The 13,629-nt window shown below is 37.8% G+C and overlaps 3 protein-coding genes across 4 annotated transcripts in view; 1 reads left to right on the top strand and 2 right to left on the bottom strand.

Moving 5' to 3' along the window:
• Nucleotides 1-3,598, bottom strand: part of LOC110158319 (cullin-1) — a 46,558-nt gene extending 42,960 nt beyond the window's left edge. The window contains exon 1 of the mRNA XM_020922777.2: nucleotides 3,436-3,598. The gene's annotated coding sequence lies outside the window, so the exon portion shown is untranslated. The remainder of the gene's footprint in view (nucleotides 1-3,435) is intronic.
• A 3,233-nt stretch (nucleotides 3,599-6,831) lies between these two features.
• zgc:194621 (uncharacterized protein LOC795037 homolog) lies at nucleotides 6,832-11,069 on the bottom strand. 2 transcript variants are annotated; one of them, XM_020922786.2, is made up of 5 exons: nucleotides 10,637-11,069; nucleotides 8,113-8,171; nucleotides 7,940-8,023; nucleotides 7,636-7,712; nucleotides 6,832-7,472 (listed from the first exon to the last, which is right to left on the bottom strand). In XM_020922786.2, exons 1-5 carry the CDS (start codon nucleotides 11,017-11,019, stop codon nucleotides 7,440-7,442), a joined length of 636 nt encoding a protein of 211 aa, XP_020778445.2. In that variant the 5' UTR covers nucleotides 11,020-11,069; the 3' UTR covers nucleotides 6,832-7,439. The 2 variants fall into 2 exon arrangements, with proteins under 2 accessions (XP_020778445.2, XP_055006998.1); XM_055151023.1 differs by having other exon boundaries at nucleotides 7,944-8,023.
• Nucleotides 11,070-11,687: 618 nt separating this feature from the next.
• Nucleotides 11,688-13,019, top strand: LOC110158328 (E3 ubiquitin-protein ligase TRIM39-like). Its single transcript, XM_020922787.2, has 2 exons — nucleotides 11,688-12,741; nucleotides 12,841-13,019. Exons 1-2 carry the CDS (start codon nucleotides 11,688-11,690, stop codon nucleotides 13,017-13,019), a joined length of 1,233 nt encoding a protein of 410 aa, XP_020778446.2.
• The last annotated feature ends 610 nt before the right edge of the window (nucleotides 13,020-13,629 follow it).

The following is a 13,629-nucleotide window of genomic DNA, read 5'->3' as shown; positions in this document are numbered from 1 at the left end:
ATGTGGATCTAGTTTTGATAATAGTTTTAGCCATTGCCAAGTACCAGTATCCTTAAATAATGGTCTTAAAAGTTGACATTTTCATTATGTAGAGTAACAAAATACATTGAAATTTCATGTTCACAGTGCTCTTAATATTAGACGAACGATTACTTCATGGAAAACTCGCTTTTTCAGATCAACAGATTAAGCCTTAACACAAAAGTCTGCAGGTAGTTAAGCAGACATTGAATAACTCTGCGATTTATACGGAATTAACGTCATTTAAGAACAATACGCCTTTCTGTATCGATGCATGGACTGTAGAAGTGTGACGAGACCCAATTTCAACAAGATGAGATTTTAACATACATCATAATAAATATATTTTGTGAGTTCAGATATTCAGGTCACAATTTTGGCCTCACCCTTTATGATTCATGTTATTTTATATTTTTTGTATTACGTCATTGTTTTTTTTTGGAATTACAGCTTATCAAGAAACGCAACTTTACGTTTTTGCTCCAATGCAAAAGTAAAAAAAATAAAAAAAGATAATCTGTCTCCTGCGCGCACAATCTTGTGGAAAGTCTGTCTTGCGAGATCTTGAAATACGAGATCTTGTCCCATCCCTAATTTATTGCCAAGAATTTTGTCATGATATATTGGCGTAATGATTTTTCGAGTACAGTTCTAACATTGAGCCTGACAAACGAGTAAAAATAAACAGACTACAATGATCACATTGATAATCTAGTATATATTAAAACCACCAACCAACAATACCAAAAGAATAAAAGAGACTCTAAAAAGAAACATTAAATAGGAATCCATGTTGTCAAAAGCTAAACTGACAAAATAAGAGATTACAAATACAGACGTAAATAATGTGACAACGAAATAACTTTAGTGATCAACCCTTCAGCATTTGCGAGACATTTCCAACCATTACCATCGATCGATTTATCTGTAATCAACACCCAGCTCGATAATAAACATTTCAGCAGCAGTCAATGTAGGCCAACTCATACCTGAGGCGATTTAACTCGTTTGGCAGTGAATACAATAATAACCCGAGTTATATGTGTCACCGCGAGCAATATTTGTAAACATACATCTCACTTATGACCTCCTATATATAGCTGAGATTTTATTACTTATTTTTCTATGTTATTTTGACTTTTACATTTACATTTATATAAACATGCTTTATCTGACAACTGTCTCTTGCTCTTTTTTGCTACTTATTCAGAATTTGTTATTACCATTTATATATCCTTTTTACTCTTTGTTATTATATTTTATTGTGATGTGCGAGCTACTGCGTCCAAATAATTTCCCTTGTGGATCAATAAAGTTTGTTTTAAGAACTAAATTGAAGATTTGCCCTACTTTAACTTGTTGGGTAATCAGCACAGCACTTAGTACACAAGCATGGTCATTATTATTATATTACATTTAAAACGTAGGTAAATCACACCAAGAGACAACAAACCTTAATTTTAATTTAAACTATGGTGACCAGACGTCTGTATTTACCCAGGACAGTCCCAGTTTTGAGTCCTGTGTCCCCTGTCCAAGCAGATTTACACAAAACAATTGATTTGTCCCATTTTTATTTAAGAAATGTCCCAGGTGTCCCTATTTTTTTGACAAATTTGACACCTGCCAACAGTAAAGAGTAGGGATGCGCAAAAATATCAAATATCGTATTGATTAATGTGATGATACAGTATCTATACATCACCAAGAGTATTTTTTGGTATATTTTACTAAATAATTTTGTTACAATGCTACAGTTTTGTTGCTTGTTTAGAGGAAGCCAACATGTTTATGCGACATATTTTTATTTTTTCATTGTTTTGATGATTAAAATGTTTGTGTTTCATATTAACTTTGCACAAGAAGTGGTTTAACAAAGACTTTTAGTATCACAGTCATGATTTTAGACATTATTTTTATTGAACTTTATCGAATTGTTTTGAAATATATCGTATCGAATCAAAAGCGCTCTGTATCGAGATATGTATCGTATTGTGACCTATGTATCGTATCGGCCACTTCTTAATGATACCAGCCCTAGTAAAAAGTAAAAATCACCAAAACACAAGAAAATGTGACTATACTGACTCACATTAGTGCCATGTGCGTGACAATTTCCTTTAATTACGCACTCGTTTCACAATTTTATTATTACCAAGCAACCCAAATGAGTTATATCCCAGTTTTTTATTTTCCCAGTTTTTATTATTTTATATAAAATCTAGTCACCCTAACCTAATCAATAATTGAAAACCATCTAATGTCTCCCATCAGTACAGCCCAAGATTGTACGCATGAGGAAAACATTGGTGATAAAATTAGCAGCGATTACAGGTAGAATAAGTCAGAAATAGGTGGTAATAAGTCGGGCTGGGTATCATTAAGAAGTTGCAGATACAATACATACCTCGATACAGTGCACTTTCGATTCGATACAATATATTTCAAATTGATTCGATACAGTTCAATAAAAAATAAAGGCTAAATCATGTCTATGACACTAAAAGTCTTTGTTAAACCACTTCTTGTGCAAAGTTCATATGAAACACAAACATTTTAATTATCAAAACATTGAAAATATCAAATGTGTTGCATAAACGAGTTTACTTCCTCTAAACAAACAACAAAACTGCAGCTCTGTAACAAAATAATTTAGTAAAATATACCAAAAAAATACTCGAAACAGTAGCCCACGATATCGATACTGTATCATCACATTAAACGATATGATATATCGATATTTCTATATTTTTGCACACTCATACTCACATTAGTGCCGATTGCATGACAATTTCGCTTAATTACACACTCGTTTCACAATTTTATCATTACAAACCAACCCAAACCAGGGATGTGTGAGTTTTTTTATTTTGAAAACCTGCTCATCCTAACCTAATCAATAATTGAAAACCATCTAATGTCTCCAATCAATACAGCCCAGGATTGTACGCACGAGGAAAACATTGGTGATAAAATTAGCAGCGATTACAGGTAGAATAAATCATAAATAGGTGGTCATAAGGCAGGTTTTCGGTAGGTATAATGTTGCTTTGTATGTTTTGTGTGGTTAGCTGTGGGGCCCCTTGAATGTAATTGCCTTACGCCACTGAGTTAGCACACGGCTAACACGGCTGCTGCTGCTGCTTTCACCAAGACTTGTTTTAGTCACAACCAAGCGAGCCATCGGGCGATCAAAACCCGAAATAACTCCGGTCTGTACACCGCTGTCACTATATATTTACGGTTACAGTGTGGGGTTAGTCGAGAGAGCAAGGATTGAGCCGCTGCTGTAAAATGGCTTCTCAATAATGAGTCAGGAAAACAGTCCGCTAAAGGTAGCATTAGCGGGTTAGCTCTTAGCACGAGAGTCATTGGAAACATCGGGCGCATATCTGGTACGAAACGCGCTCTTACCATTTTAATCCCGCCTCTGTCGCCTTGATATCGGTGTTATTGCGGTCGCCGGGTCGTTCTCGGTGTGTCTCCGGTTCGTTTTGTGGGTTTTTTTTTCCCCCCGTGTCTCGGCGCTGTGTTGCTGTACGGTCCCTTTGCTAACTGCGACCGCTCGGCTCCGCTCGCACAAAGATCTGCGCCTCTTCACGGACCCTCGGAAATAATCAAGACACCACGAAAATCAGCGCTCAGTCACTAAAAGTAAAGAAAGCAAGAATATCTAATTTATCTGATCTAATCTATAAGCAATTGTGATTTAATACAGATGGGCAGATAAAATTTAATATTGTTCAACTACAGAGTTTTGTTGTAATATAGCGTGGTCTTGGGTCTAGTGAAAAATAAAAATGATAGTGAAAATGATTATTTTCCAACAGGCTCCTACAGCTCCGCTCAAACAGTGAGAGATACAGAGATATACTACATTCATACTATAATACTCCCTACAACTGTACAGCTTACCTTTATGTGATGGATAATGCTCCCTACAACTGTACAGCTCACCCTTATGTGACAGATAATACTCCCTACAACTGTACGACAACTTACCCTTATGTAACGGATAATACTCCCTACAACTGTACCACAACTCACCCTTATGTAACGGATAATACTCCCTACAACTGTACGACAACTTACCCTTATGTAACGGATAATACTCCCTACAACTGTATAACAACTGACCCTTATGTAACATATAATACTCCCTACAACTGTGTGGCAACTCACCCTTAATTAACTGAGAATACTCCCTACAACTGTACAACTCACCCTTATATGAGATAATACTCCCTACGACTGTGAGACACCTCCCCCTTACATAACAGATAATACTCCCTACAACTGTACAACAACCCACCCTTATGTAGTAGATAATACTCCCTACAACTGTACAACTCACCCTTATATGACAGATACTCCCTACAACTGTACACAACTTATCGTAATGTAACAGATAACTCTATGTTCTGTCAATAATCATATCATTGCACTGTCTTCCTATGACCTCTTCTATATAGCGGAATTTTTTTTTAATTTTACTACTTTAAAAAATAATAATACATTTTGACTTGTACATTTAAATGTATATAATTATGCCTTATTTTACATCAGTCTCTTGCTCTTTTTTACTACTTAGAATTTATTATTACCATTTATATTTTTACTCTTTGTTATTATATTATATTGTGATGTTTGAGCTACTGTGTTCAAATAATTTCCTTTGTAGATCAATAAAGTTTGTCTAAGTCTAAGGTTCTATATTTGGGAATTTACCTTTCTGATATTTCGTGGCAAAGTACCGCCAATTATGTGTTTGTTAGCTTGTTTTTTGTTTACTGTGTTCCCCCATTATTATTTATATTGTTTAATTACTTTGCTTAAATGTGCAATAAACGTAAATACAACACTATACAAAAATAAGGTGTTTTACATTTTAATGAGTGCAAATACACTGTAGAAAGCAACAGTTCCTTTAATGTGAAGTTTTACAGTAACCCTCCTTGAAATTATTTTTTATCGTCATATACATTTGGTAATTAGAATATACTTAAATTTTAAAGCAGTAGTTTCTGTGTATTTAAACACTGGTACAAACAGCACACAGGTAACTTACACCGTAGCCTACTAAACGCGATCCCTGAACGCACCACAGTCGTCACGATCGTTTTCTTTTGGACTACAAACATGGCCGTCCAAAACAACTACAAAGGCGAAGGACGGTGCAGTGTGTCAGGAGCATGCGCAGACAGCTGCTCCAGTCACCCAGTATGACATTTTAATAATATATGCCAAGGACCGAAGAAGCACGACTCTGACATTTACGTGCGCGTTACCGTGCTCGTGCCCTGACTTTACGTGTAACAAAAACAAAAACACTTCAGTCGCTCAGCGTGTTTAAAATGACCTTTATTTCTCAAAGCGCGGGGGGAGATGGACCGACCGCTGTTTCTCCAGCACGCGTTTTACCAGTGACACCATGTTGTCATTTTGGGACAGGGCAATTTTGGGACCGTAATTTACTGAGCGGTCACCTCCCTTTAGCGTGCACCTGCAGAATGACAGTCAGGAAGCGCCCTCTGCTGGACGAACACAGATAAGCAGACACGCAGTAGCCTATTAAAGGATAACATAAAGACGCACTAAGTAACTTTTCTGGTGGAGTGTCTGCCATCTGCTTGTCTTGTGGAGACTAGGGCAGACGTCCCAATTTACCCGGGACAGTCCCAGTTTTGAGCCCTGTGTTCTCTGTCCCAGAAGATTTATACAAAATGAGCGATTTATTCCAGTTTTATACAAGAAATGTTCCAGGTGTCCCTATTTTTGACCAGTTTGATCTAAACCAGGACTATATCAACTCTAAACCAGAACCAAAACTGGACTATCACAATTTTTGACTAATCTGATCCTCACCAACAGTAAAGAGGACCATAAATTATTATTTGTTTTGCCAAAATACAGTACTCTGTGTTTGCAAATGACCATAAAGCAAAAAATGCAGCATCAGAAATCCCTCAGATTATTGACTGACACAAGAATACACAATGTTAGACTAGAGTTCTTTTCACAATTTTATTTATACCAACAATCTCAACCCGAGTGTGTCCCAGTTTTCAGTTTTGAAAACCTTGTCACCCTAGTGGAGACATTATAGCTTTACCAAAATTTCCCACAGTATTCCAAATAAGCTAATCTATTTCCAGACGTGGGGACTTGTAAGTCGAGACCTGGACTCGAGTCAGACTTGAGTCACTATTTTTAGAACTTGAGACTTGACTTCATAAAATGGACTAAGACTTGGGACTCGATTTGGACTTGAACATCAATGACTTGGGACTTGACTTGGACTTGAGGCCTGAGACTTAAGAAGACATGATGCTTCTTCTAAAAAGATATATGTTTTTAGAAAATACTTTTCTCTTTACAATTGACATGTGTGATGCTGAATTTTAAGGGAACGAACTGGAATATGTTGCTGTTACTGTGGATGGAACTGAAGTACTGTGATACTCAAATGTACTACAGTATAATACAGTTCAACACAGTAATATAAAGTACAGTAGAGTAGAACAGAGGGAACTACAGAGAACATGATCCATCTCAGTGCAGACGACATGACAAAAAACTGATATGAAGCACTTTTAAATCTAAATTCTTTCTATTCTGATCAAAATAATCCACACCAAGATCTTGTCAAAACATTTGAAAAGGAAAAACTGGCATTTCTACAACTGTTATATAAATACTCATGGGTCAGTCCATATGAAATCAGATTTGGCAAATTTAAAATCACCAAGGAATCTCCCCTATGAGAAGCCATCATGTTTGACAGAATTTAGAGCTGTGGCCCCTAAAATCTCACATTTAGATGCCACTCAATTTTCTTTTTCAAGTTTTTGAGGCCCATCATCACAGGCCATAACTCAGCAACGACTCAAGTGATTGAGCTAAAATTTGAGATTCTTTCATTTGGTGGTTTTAGAATTTTAAATTTTTTTTTCCAGCCAAATCTGAGATGGCTCATAGGGAAGTGCATCTGATTTCATACGGACTGACCCTCATATCTAAATATACCATGACTATTTAAGTACAGTTTAGTTTAAAATTCATATAAATTGCAAAAAACAAAGCTATATTTGGTACTTTGGTTTAAAGACTTGAAATGACCTGCACCTTAAAGCAGACGACTTAGACTTGACTTGGACTTGCCTGTCTTTGACTTGGAACTTGACTCGGACTTGAGGTCAAAGACTTGAGACTTATTTGAGACTCGCAAAAGTACGACTTGGTCCCACCTCTGTCTGTCTATTTTCCTGACCAAGTTACAGGTCGGATCTGAGAAGTGGCGACCCTGCTCACAGTAAAATGTTTTGAATATAAAAGCAACTTTATCTAGTTAAAGAAACTGTGTTATTTGGGTGGAAGAACGTGATGTCTGGTGAAAGGAGTTATTGTCAGCAGAAATGTTATCTTGTCTGGACGATCAAATGCTGTTTTATCTGAAAAAACAAAACAAAAAAACAAGGAAAAACGATATAAATCTCTCCAAATCTTTAACATGTTATGATAAATGCATGCACAACTTACAGAAAGCAAATCTCTTGAATTGTTTTAAGGTCCGTATAATTTGTTTACAGGTTTAAGTTTGACCGGGAATCTCACCTGTTTGGGTTTCCTCTTTGCCCGTGTCATTTCCTGTTGTTGTTTTTGTCGAACCTCCTCCAAACTAAGACACCCTCCTGTCACGCAACACCAAAAATAAGACACATTTTACACTTTCGCATGACATAATTTGGTGATATTAAGAGTTATTTACAATATTATAACAGAATAGAAGATTAGAATAGAAAAACAACATTCAATCAGATCAACGTGAGTTTAACGAAGTCTTTTTAAGTCATTTTTATTCATAAATGTAATGTAACTTATAAAGAGGATCTATAATAGTAAATGTGTGAATGCTTACCCACAGCACTGGGGTTAATGGAGACGTAGGCTGTGTGTTTTGATACTCGCAGTTCCTCCAGGGCAGTAAGCTCCGCCTCTGCCTCTGCTCAACCAATCAGATCACGTAAAAATATCAACAATTAAATATATTTTTTAGTAGAAAAACATACACATCTATTCATAACAACTCACTTTTCTGTATCTCCAGCCTCTTCTTTGGGTCGGGGCATATCACCGTGAACGCTGCGTGACTAAAACAAAACATTTTATTATCATTTTCATGCAAGAGTTTCACTAAGTATTTCTAGTAATTTAATTTGCAAAGGTTTTCAAAATGAGAAATTGAAGAATCTCTGTTTAGGTTAATTGATATTTTGCAGCTGATGTCAACATTCCTTTGGGGTGTGATGCTAACTGTAGGCACTGCACTGTCTGAGGCTTTGTTTGAGTTTATTTTTTTTAGGCTTTATTTTAGCACAATTTGACCACAAGACCTGACTGAGCTGGAACTACAACAGGCGAGTTGACTTTGGGCGGATTGACAAGCTGATCCGTAAAGCTGGTCACGTGATCGGCCGTGAGCTGGAGACGTTTGTCACAGTGAGGGACAAGAGGACACTGGACAAACTGCTCCCCGTCACGGACACTCCTGCTCACCCACTGCACCGGACTAAAGAGGGACAACGGAGATAATACTCCCTACAACTGTAAAAAAAAAAAAAAAAAAAAAAAAAAAAAACTCACCCACTGCATCAGAATACAGAGGGACAGAGGAGGTAATACTCCATCAGGCTCCTACAGCTCAGCTCAAATTGCGAGAGATACAGGACTACAACTACTCACCCTTATGCAACAGATAATACTCCCTACTACTGTACAACAACCACAGGCTGCGCTACCATTAGGCAAAAGTAAGCAGCTGCCTCGGGCCCCCAAACCTGGAGGGGCCCCCAACCAATTGCCCTCAGTGCCACTACTGTCCAAGGCCTCAGAGTGATTTGATTTTCTCTCAATATGGCATTAAAAGAGAGTAGTTTACTTTTAAACAATAATCATAAGAAAAATAATCATAATCATAATTTAATGGATGAAAACAAACATGTAATTGTACTAGCAAAAAAATAAAACTACTTTCAGTTCTGGTTATCTAGTAGATGATCAAACTAATAAGACAAGTTTCCAATCCATCATAATTCAAATAAATAGAGATGTGCGTGTCTCAAGAACAATGGGGAAAAAACAGACAATAAATATATTAAAAAAACAAAACAAAACTTAAAAACTGTGCATTATAATGAGGGCCACAAACTCAAGTTCGCCTAGGGCCCCAAAACTGCTAACCCCGCCACTGACAACAACTCACTCACCCTATGTCTGGTCAGTCATCATATCGTTGTTGCACTGTCTTCCAATTTTTGTATTTTATTTTGACTTGTACATTTACATTTATATAATTTCACCTTATCTGAGACCTGTCTCTTGCTCTTTTTTGCTGCTTATTTAGAATTTATCGTTACCATTTATATTTTATCTCTTTGTTATTATATTATATTGTGATGTGTGAAGCCACTGTGTCTAAATAATTTCCCTTGTGGATCAATAAAGTTTAAGTCTAAATCTAAATGTAAGTCTTGTACTGCTAAACAAGTCCATCACAAATAACACAGTCGTAAGAGAGCTCAACTGTTCTTGTGTTGCTTAAATCCATTTTGTTTATTTTCTTGAGATTTCAGACAATCTTAAAACTTGTTTGGTTGTGTTTGCTAAATAGACGCAACATAGACATACACGCAGAACACCCCCCGCATGATGTCACTGCACAGCATCAATAAAATAATGAAGAAAAACGAACAAACCAAGGATACATTCAGGCTAACTATTTTTTGTTGTTGTTGTTTTTCCTTTTTGTATGGTTCCATAACCATATTAGGCCAATATGTTAATGTTTGGTCATTCCCAGTAGAGGGCAGTCTTTACTTTTACATTTAGTAATCATCCTTCTAATACTCGTACAGCTCTAACTCATGAACGTACTGCAGCCTACAATCAAGATTAGAATAAGCTACAGTTTTTGTTTGTTGTCAAAATTGTTGTTAACTTGTTAAAAGTTATTTGTGTTTGTGTTTTAAGTCTCGTCTTAAGACCCACTTTTACTCTCTGGCTTTTAACACAGCGTGAGTTGTGTGGTCCTCTGTGTCTTTTATTTATTTTTTATTTATCTATTTATTATTTATCGGCATTCTTGCTCTTATTTGATTTTACTAGTTTTATTGTCTTAAAGATGACTAGTGGAGTCAAGTTGAGCTTTATTTTTATATTTCTATTGGTTATGTTTTATTTGTTTTGTGCAGGACTGTTTTGTTTATCATTTGAGCTATATAAATAAATTGGACTGGATTGGATTGTACAGAATGAAAGTAAAGCCTCTTTTAAAGGTGCACTACGTACCTTTTTTCTGCACCTGCTTGTCTCCATGGTGTTATAGCTTTGCCTGGATGGAATGTTCCACTGTAGGGCATTAAATATACACGTTTTTTTGTTTTTCTTTTTTTTTTTTTTATGGCTATGGAAAGTAATATCCATGGAATTGTTGGACCCATAGTGATTCACTTCCACAAGAAAAGTTACACAGTGCAACTTTAAATAGCCTAAACAGAAAATCTTATAAGTGACAGTCCAAAATAATTAAATAATAAAATAAACCTGGACTTCTCACCTGTGCCTCGTAGATGAGAGTTGACCCTGATCTTGCGCCCTCTGCTGGCTGCATTTCGTTTCAGCGGTTTGTTTATCGGGAATTCTCGGCTTTTTGTTCCCAGTTTTTGCATCACAGCGCTGGGTGACGGGTTTAGGAGGTGTGGAGGCGGCTCTGGTTCTCCTCTGGGAGTTTGGAGCGGCTTTAGGTCCCGCTGAGGCCGCCTCTGAGCTCTCTCCCGGCGGACACCGTGAGCAGCTCGCCGTGCGGTTCCCACGGACACTGCACGGTAACTTTAACTCGCTTTCTCCGGTTGTTTCTCTTACCTTTAGCGGTTTAACTCTCTCTCTGGGTTTTTTAGACGTGCCCAGTGGATTGGTCTTTGTTACTTTTGGATTTGACATGCTTATTTGGATGTTTTAAGACAATAAAAATATGTAAACAATAGCATTTACATGTGACACTGTTGCTAGGGGGCCTTAGCAACCAGGTGTCTCGTCAAATGAAATCATGGAGCAGTACTTCCGGTTTGAACATTCACAATAAAATTATAGATGTACATTTTCAACAATTAAAATGACTGGATGTCCATAGATCACGACTTAGCTTTTGGTACAGTGTGTACATGGGTCAATCAATATGGGAATCCTACCACAGGTGCATTAGAAAAACTGTATTCAAGTTTTTGCGAGAGTAGTTTGGAGTTTTATTTTAAGAGCTGTAATTTCCGGAAAATTTCTCATGTGCTCTACAATCATAGATATGTTTGCTTGGTTTCAGATGACGCCGCAGCATTTTATTGGACAATATTTATTAATACAGAACTGAACTAAAACAAAACTTTTGACTGCTACTGTATATATAATGTGTGATTTGGTTTTCAGTGTTTTTCAAGTGTTTTGCCTACCACTAAAAATGCAGTGTTCTGTCTGTTCTGACTCATTGTCTCTGCTAGTTCTGTTGGGCACAAATCCAAAGGGCGGATCCTGCTCCTCCTCAACTCTGCCCACACAGGTCTCACTTCTCTTTCTGTAAAACTGAAACATCATTTACTTTTTCATCTGAAGCAGAAATGGAGCAGGGTGCTGTTCAGCTCAACAGACAGGCCTTTTTCTGTGCCATATGTTTGGATCTGCTGAAGGAGCCGGTCACTCTTCCATGTGGACATAACTACTGTAGAGTCTGTATTCAGAGCCACTGGGACCGACAGGTGCAGTGCACCTGCCCTCAGTGTAGACAGGTGCACAGCCCCAGACCTGTGCTCCATGTAAACACCATGGTGGCAGAGTTAGTGGAGCAGATGAGGACTGAATTCCAGTACAACACAATGGACCCGGAGACTTGGAGGCAGCAGATCCTGCACAGCATTCAGGTCAAAGAGGCAGAGCAGCAGAGGCTCCAGCAGGAGGCGCTGTCCCTGAGGCGCTGTGCTGATGAGACAATTAAACACAGTGAGGAGCGCTTCAGTTCGTTTGTGCGTGTGCTGGAGTCTGTTCACTGTGACGTGTCCCAAAATATCAGGACTCTGCAGGAGAAAGAAGAGGCCAAAATGAAACAGATCCATGACCAACTGGGGCTGGAGGTAACAGAGCTGAAGAACACTCTCTTTGAGGCGGCTCCAGAGACGCTTCAGAGACACCTCCCTCCCTCTGCCCACACACCCAGGACATACTCACTGCCCCTGGGGTACTTTGAGCAGGCCAAATCAGCGGTGACCGCCCTCACAGACCTGCTCCAGTCGACTCTGACAGAGGGACTACAGAACATCTCACAGGGTTTTACACAAGGCCAACCATCAACCAGACCTCAACCAGGACCTCCACAACCTGAGCCCAAAACCAGAGCAGAGTTTATGAACTATGCACGAGAGATCATCCTGGACCCAAACACGGTTTATAATATGATGACACTACACAAAGGAAACAGGAAAATAATGCGTATGAATGCGAACTATAGGCTTCTTAACATCTATCCCGATCATCTGGACAGGTTCAGTGAGTACGAACAGGTCCTGAGCAGAGACGGTCTGACAGGCCGCTGTTACTGGGAGGTGAAGTGGGAAAAGCTGCGTGTTGTTCTTGCAGTGTCTTACCAGGACATCAAGAGAAAAGGAGATTCAGAGGATTGTAAATTTGGATACAACAAGAATTCTTGGGCTTTAAAATGTTATACATATAAATGTTCCTTTTGGCATCACAGTGTTAAATCAAAAATATCATGCTCAGTATCAAAAAGAATTGGGGTTTACCTGGACCACAGTGCAGGGGTTTTAGCATTTTACAACATTGAGGACCAAACCATGAGCCTCATCCACAGAGTCCAGACCACCTTCACTCAGCCTCTGTACGTTGGAGTCAGACTGGACCTCTTAGATGACACAGCCTATTTCCCTAAACTCAGATAAACTGAGATTCAATTTGCGCACCTTATTTTGAAGGACTCTCTTCGTATTGAGTTTAACCTGTCCTGTATGTAAACTTTCTGTAAATGCAACACTTGTCACAGTTATATAGGTAGAATTCTGTGTATTATATTTTTTTCATATTCATATAACATTGCATTGTCGGGAAAGAAAAATAACTGGTGAGGTGGGAAAACACCAACAAACAAAATGGTTCTTTTTGGACAGAAGACCCTGACACTGTGCTGAGTAAAACTAAATCTCATCTTCATATCTTTACCATCCCTTCATCAACATTAAATGTGAGCTGGTAGATTATTTGATAATTGATTCATTAAAATCACTGCTTTCAAGAACCAAAGTTGCTCTGTTTATGTTATGCTCATTAGTTTTTTCCAAATACATGTTGCTGTGATGTATACATGTTTATGTTTATTTTATGTATATTTTTCTCTATATTTTCACAGTTTGAGAGGAAGAAGTTCAATTATCTCCATGTAGCCCTATTGTATGGAGGTTAAAGTGAAAGCATCAACTTTCTTACTCTTCCTTGAAAAAATATATTAAAAGTGCACTATGCAACCTGGTAGAGGTCACCAAGTCTCTCAGAGAT

This window comes from Boleophthalmus pectinirostris, unplaced genomic scaffold, assembly GCF_026225935.1.
Source record: "Boleophthalmus pectinirostris isolate CB_2022bp ecotype Guang Dong unplaced genomic scaffold, ASM2622593v1 HiC_scaffold_15, whole genome shotgun sequence".
In the NCBI taxonomy this organism is placed as follows: domain Eukaryota; kingdom Metazoa; phylum Chordata; class Actinopteri; order Gobiiformes; family Gobiidae; genus Boleophthalmus; species Boleophthalmus pectinirostris.
The sequence above is the reverse complement of the archived record's forward strand: the minus strand, read 5'-3'. Positions and strand labels throughout refer to the sequence as shown.

Coding starts and splice junctions, on each gene's coding strand:
- zgc:194621 (XM_020922786.2), bottom strand. CDS start 11,019: ATGTCAAATCCAAAAGTAACAAAGACCAATCCACTGGGCACGTCTAAA. Junction 7,713..7,939: donor CATTAACCCCAGTGCTGTGG/GTAAGCATTCAC, acceptor GTTGCGTGACAG/GAGGGTGTCTTAGTTTGGAG. Junction 7,473..7,635: donor CAAAGAGGAAACCCAAACAG/GTGAGATTCCCG, acceptor TTGTTTTTTCAG/ATAAAACAGCATTTGATCGT.
- LOC110158328 (XM_020922787.2), top strand. CDS start 11,688: ATGGAGCAGGGTGCTGTTCAGCTCAACAGACAGGCCTTTTTCTGTGCC. Junction 12,742..12,840: donor AAAAGGAGATTCAGAGGATT/GTAAATTTGGAT, acceptor TATCATGCTCAG/TATCAAAAAGAATTGGGGTT.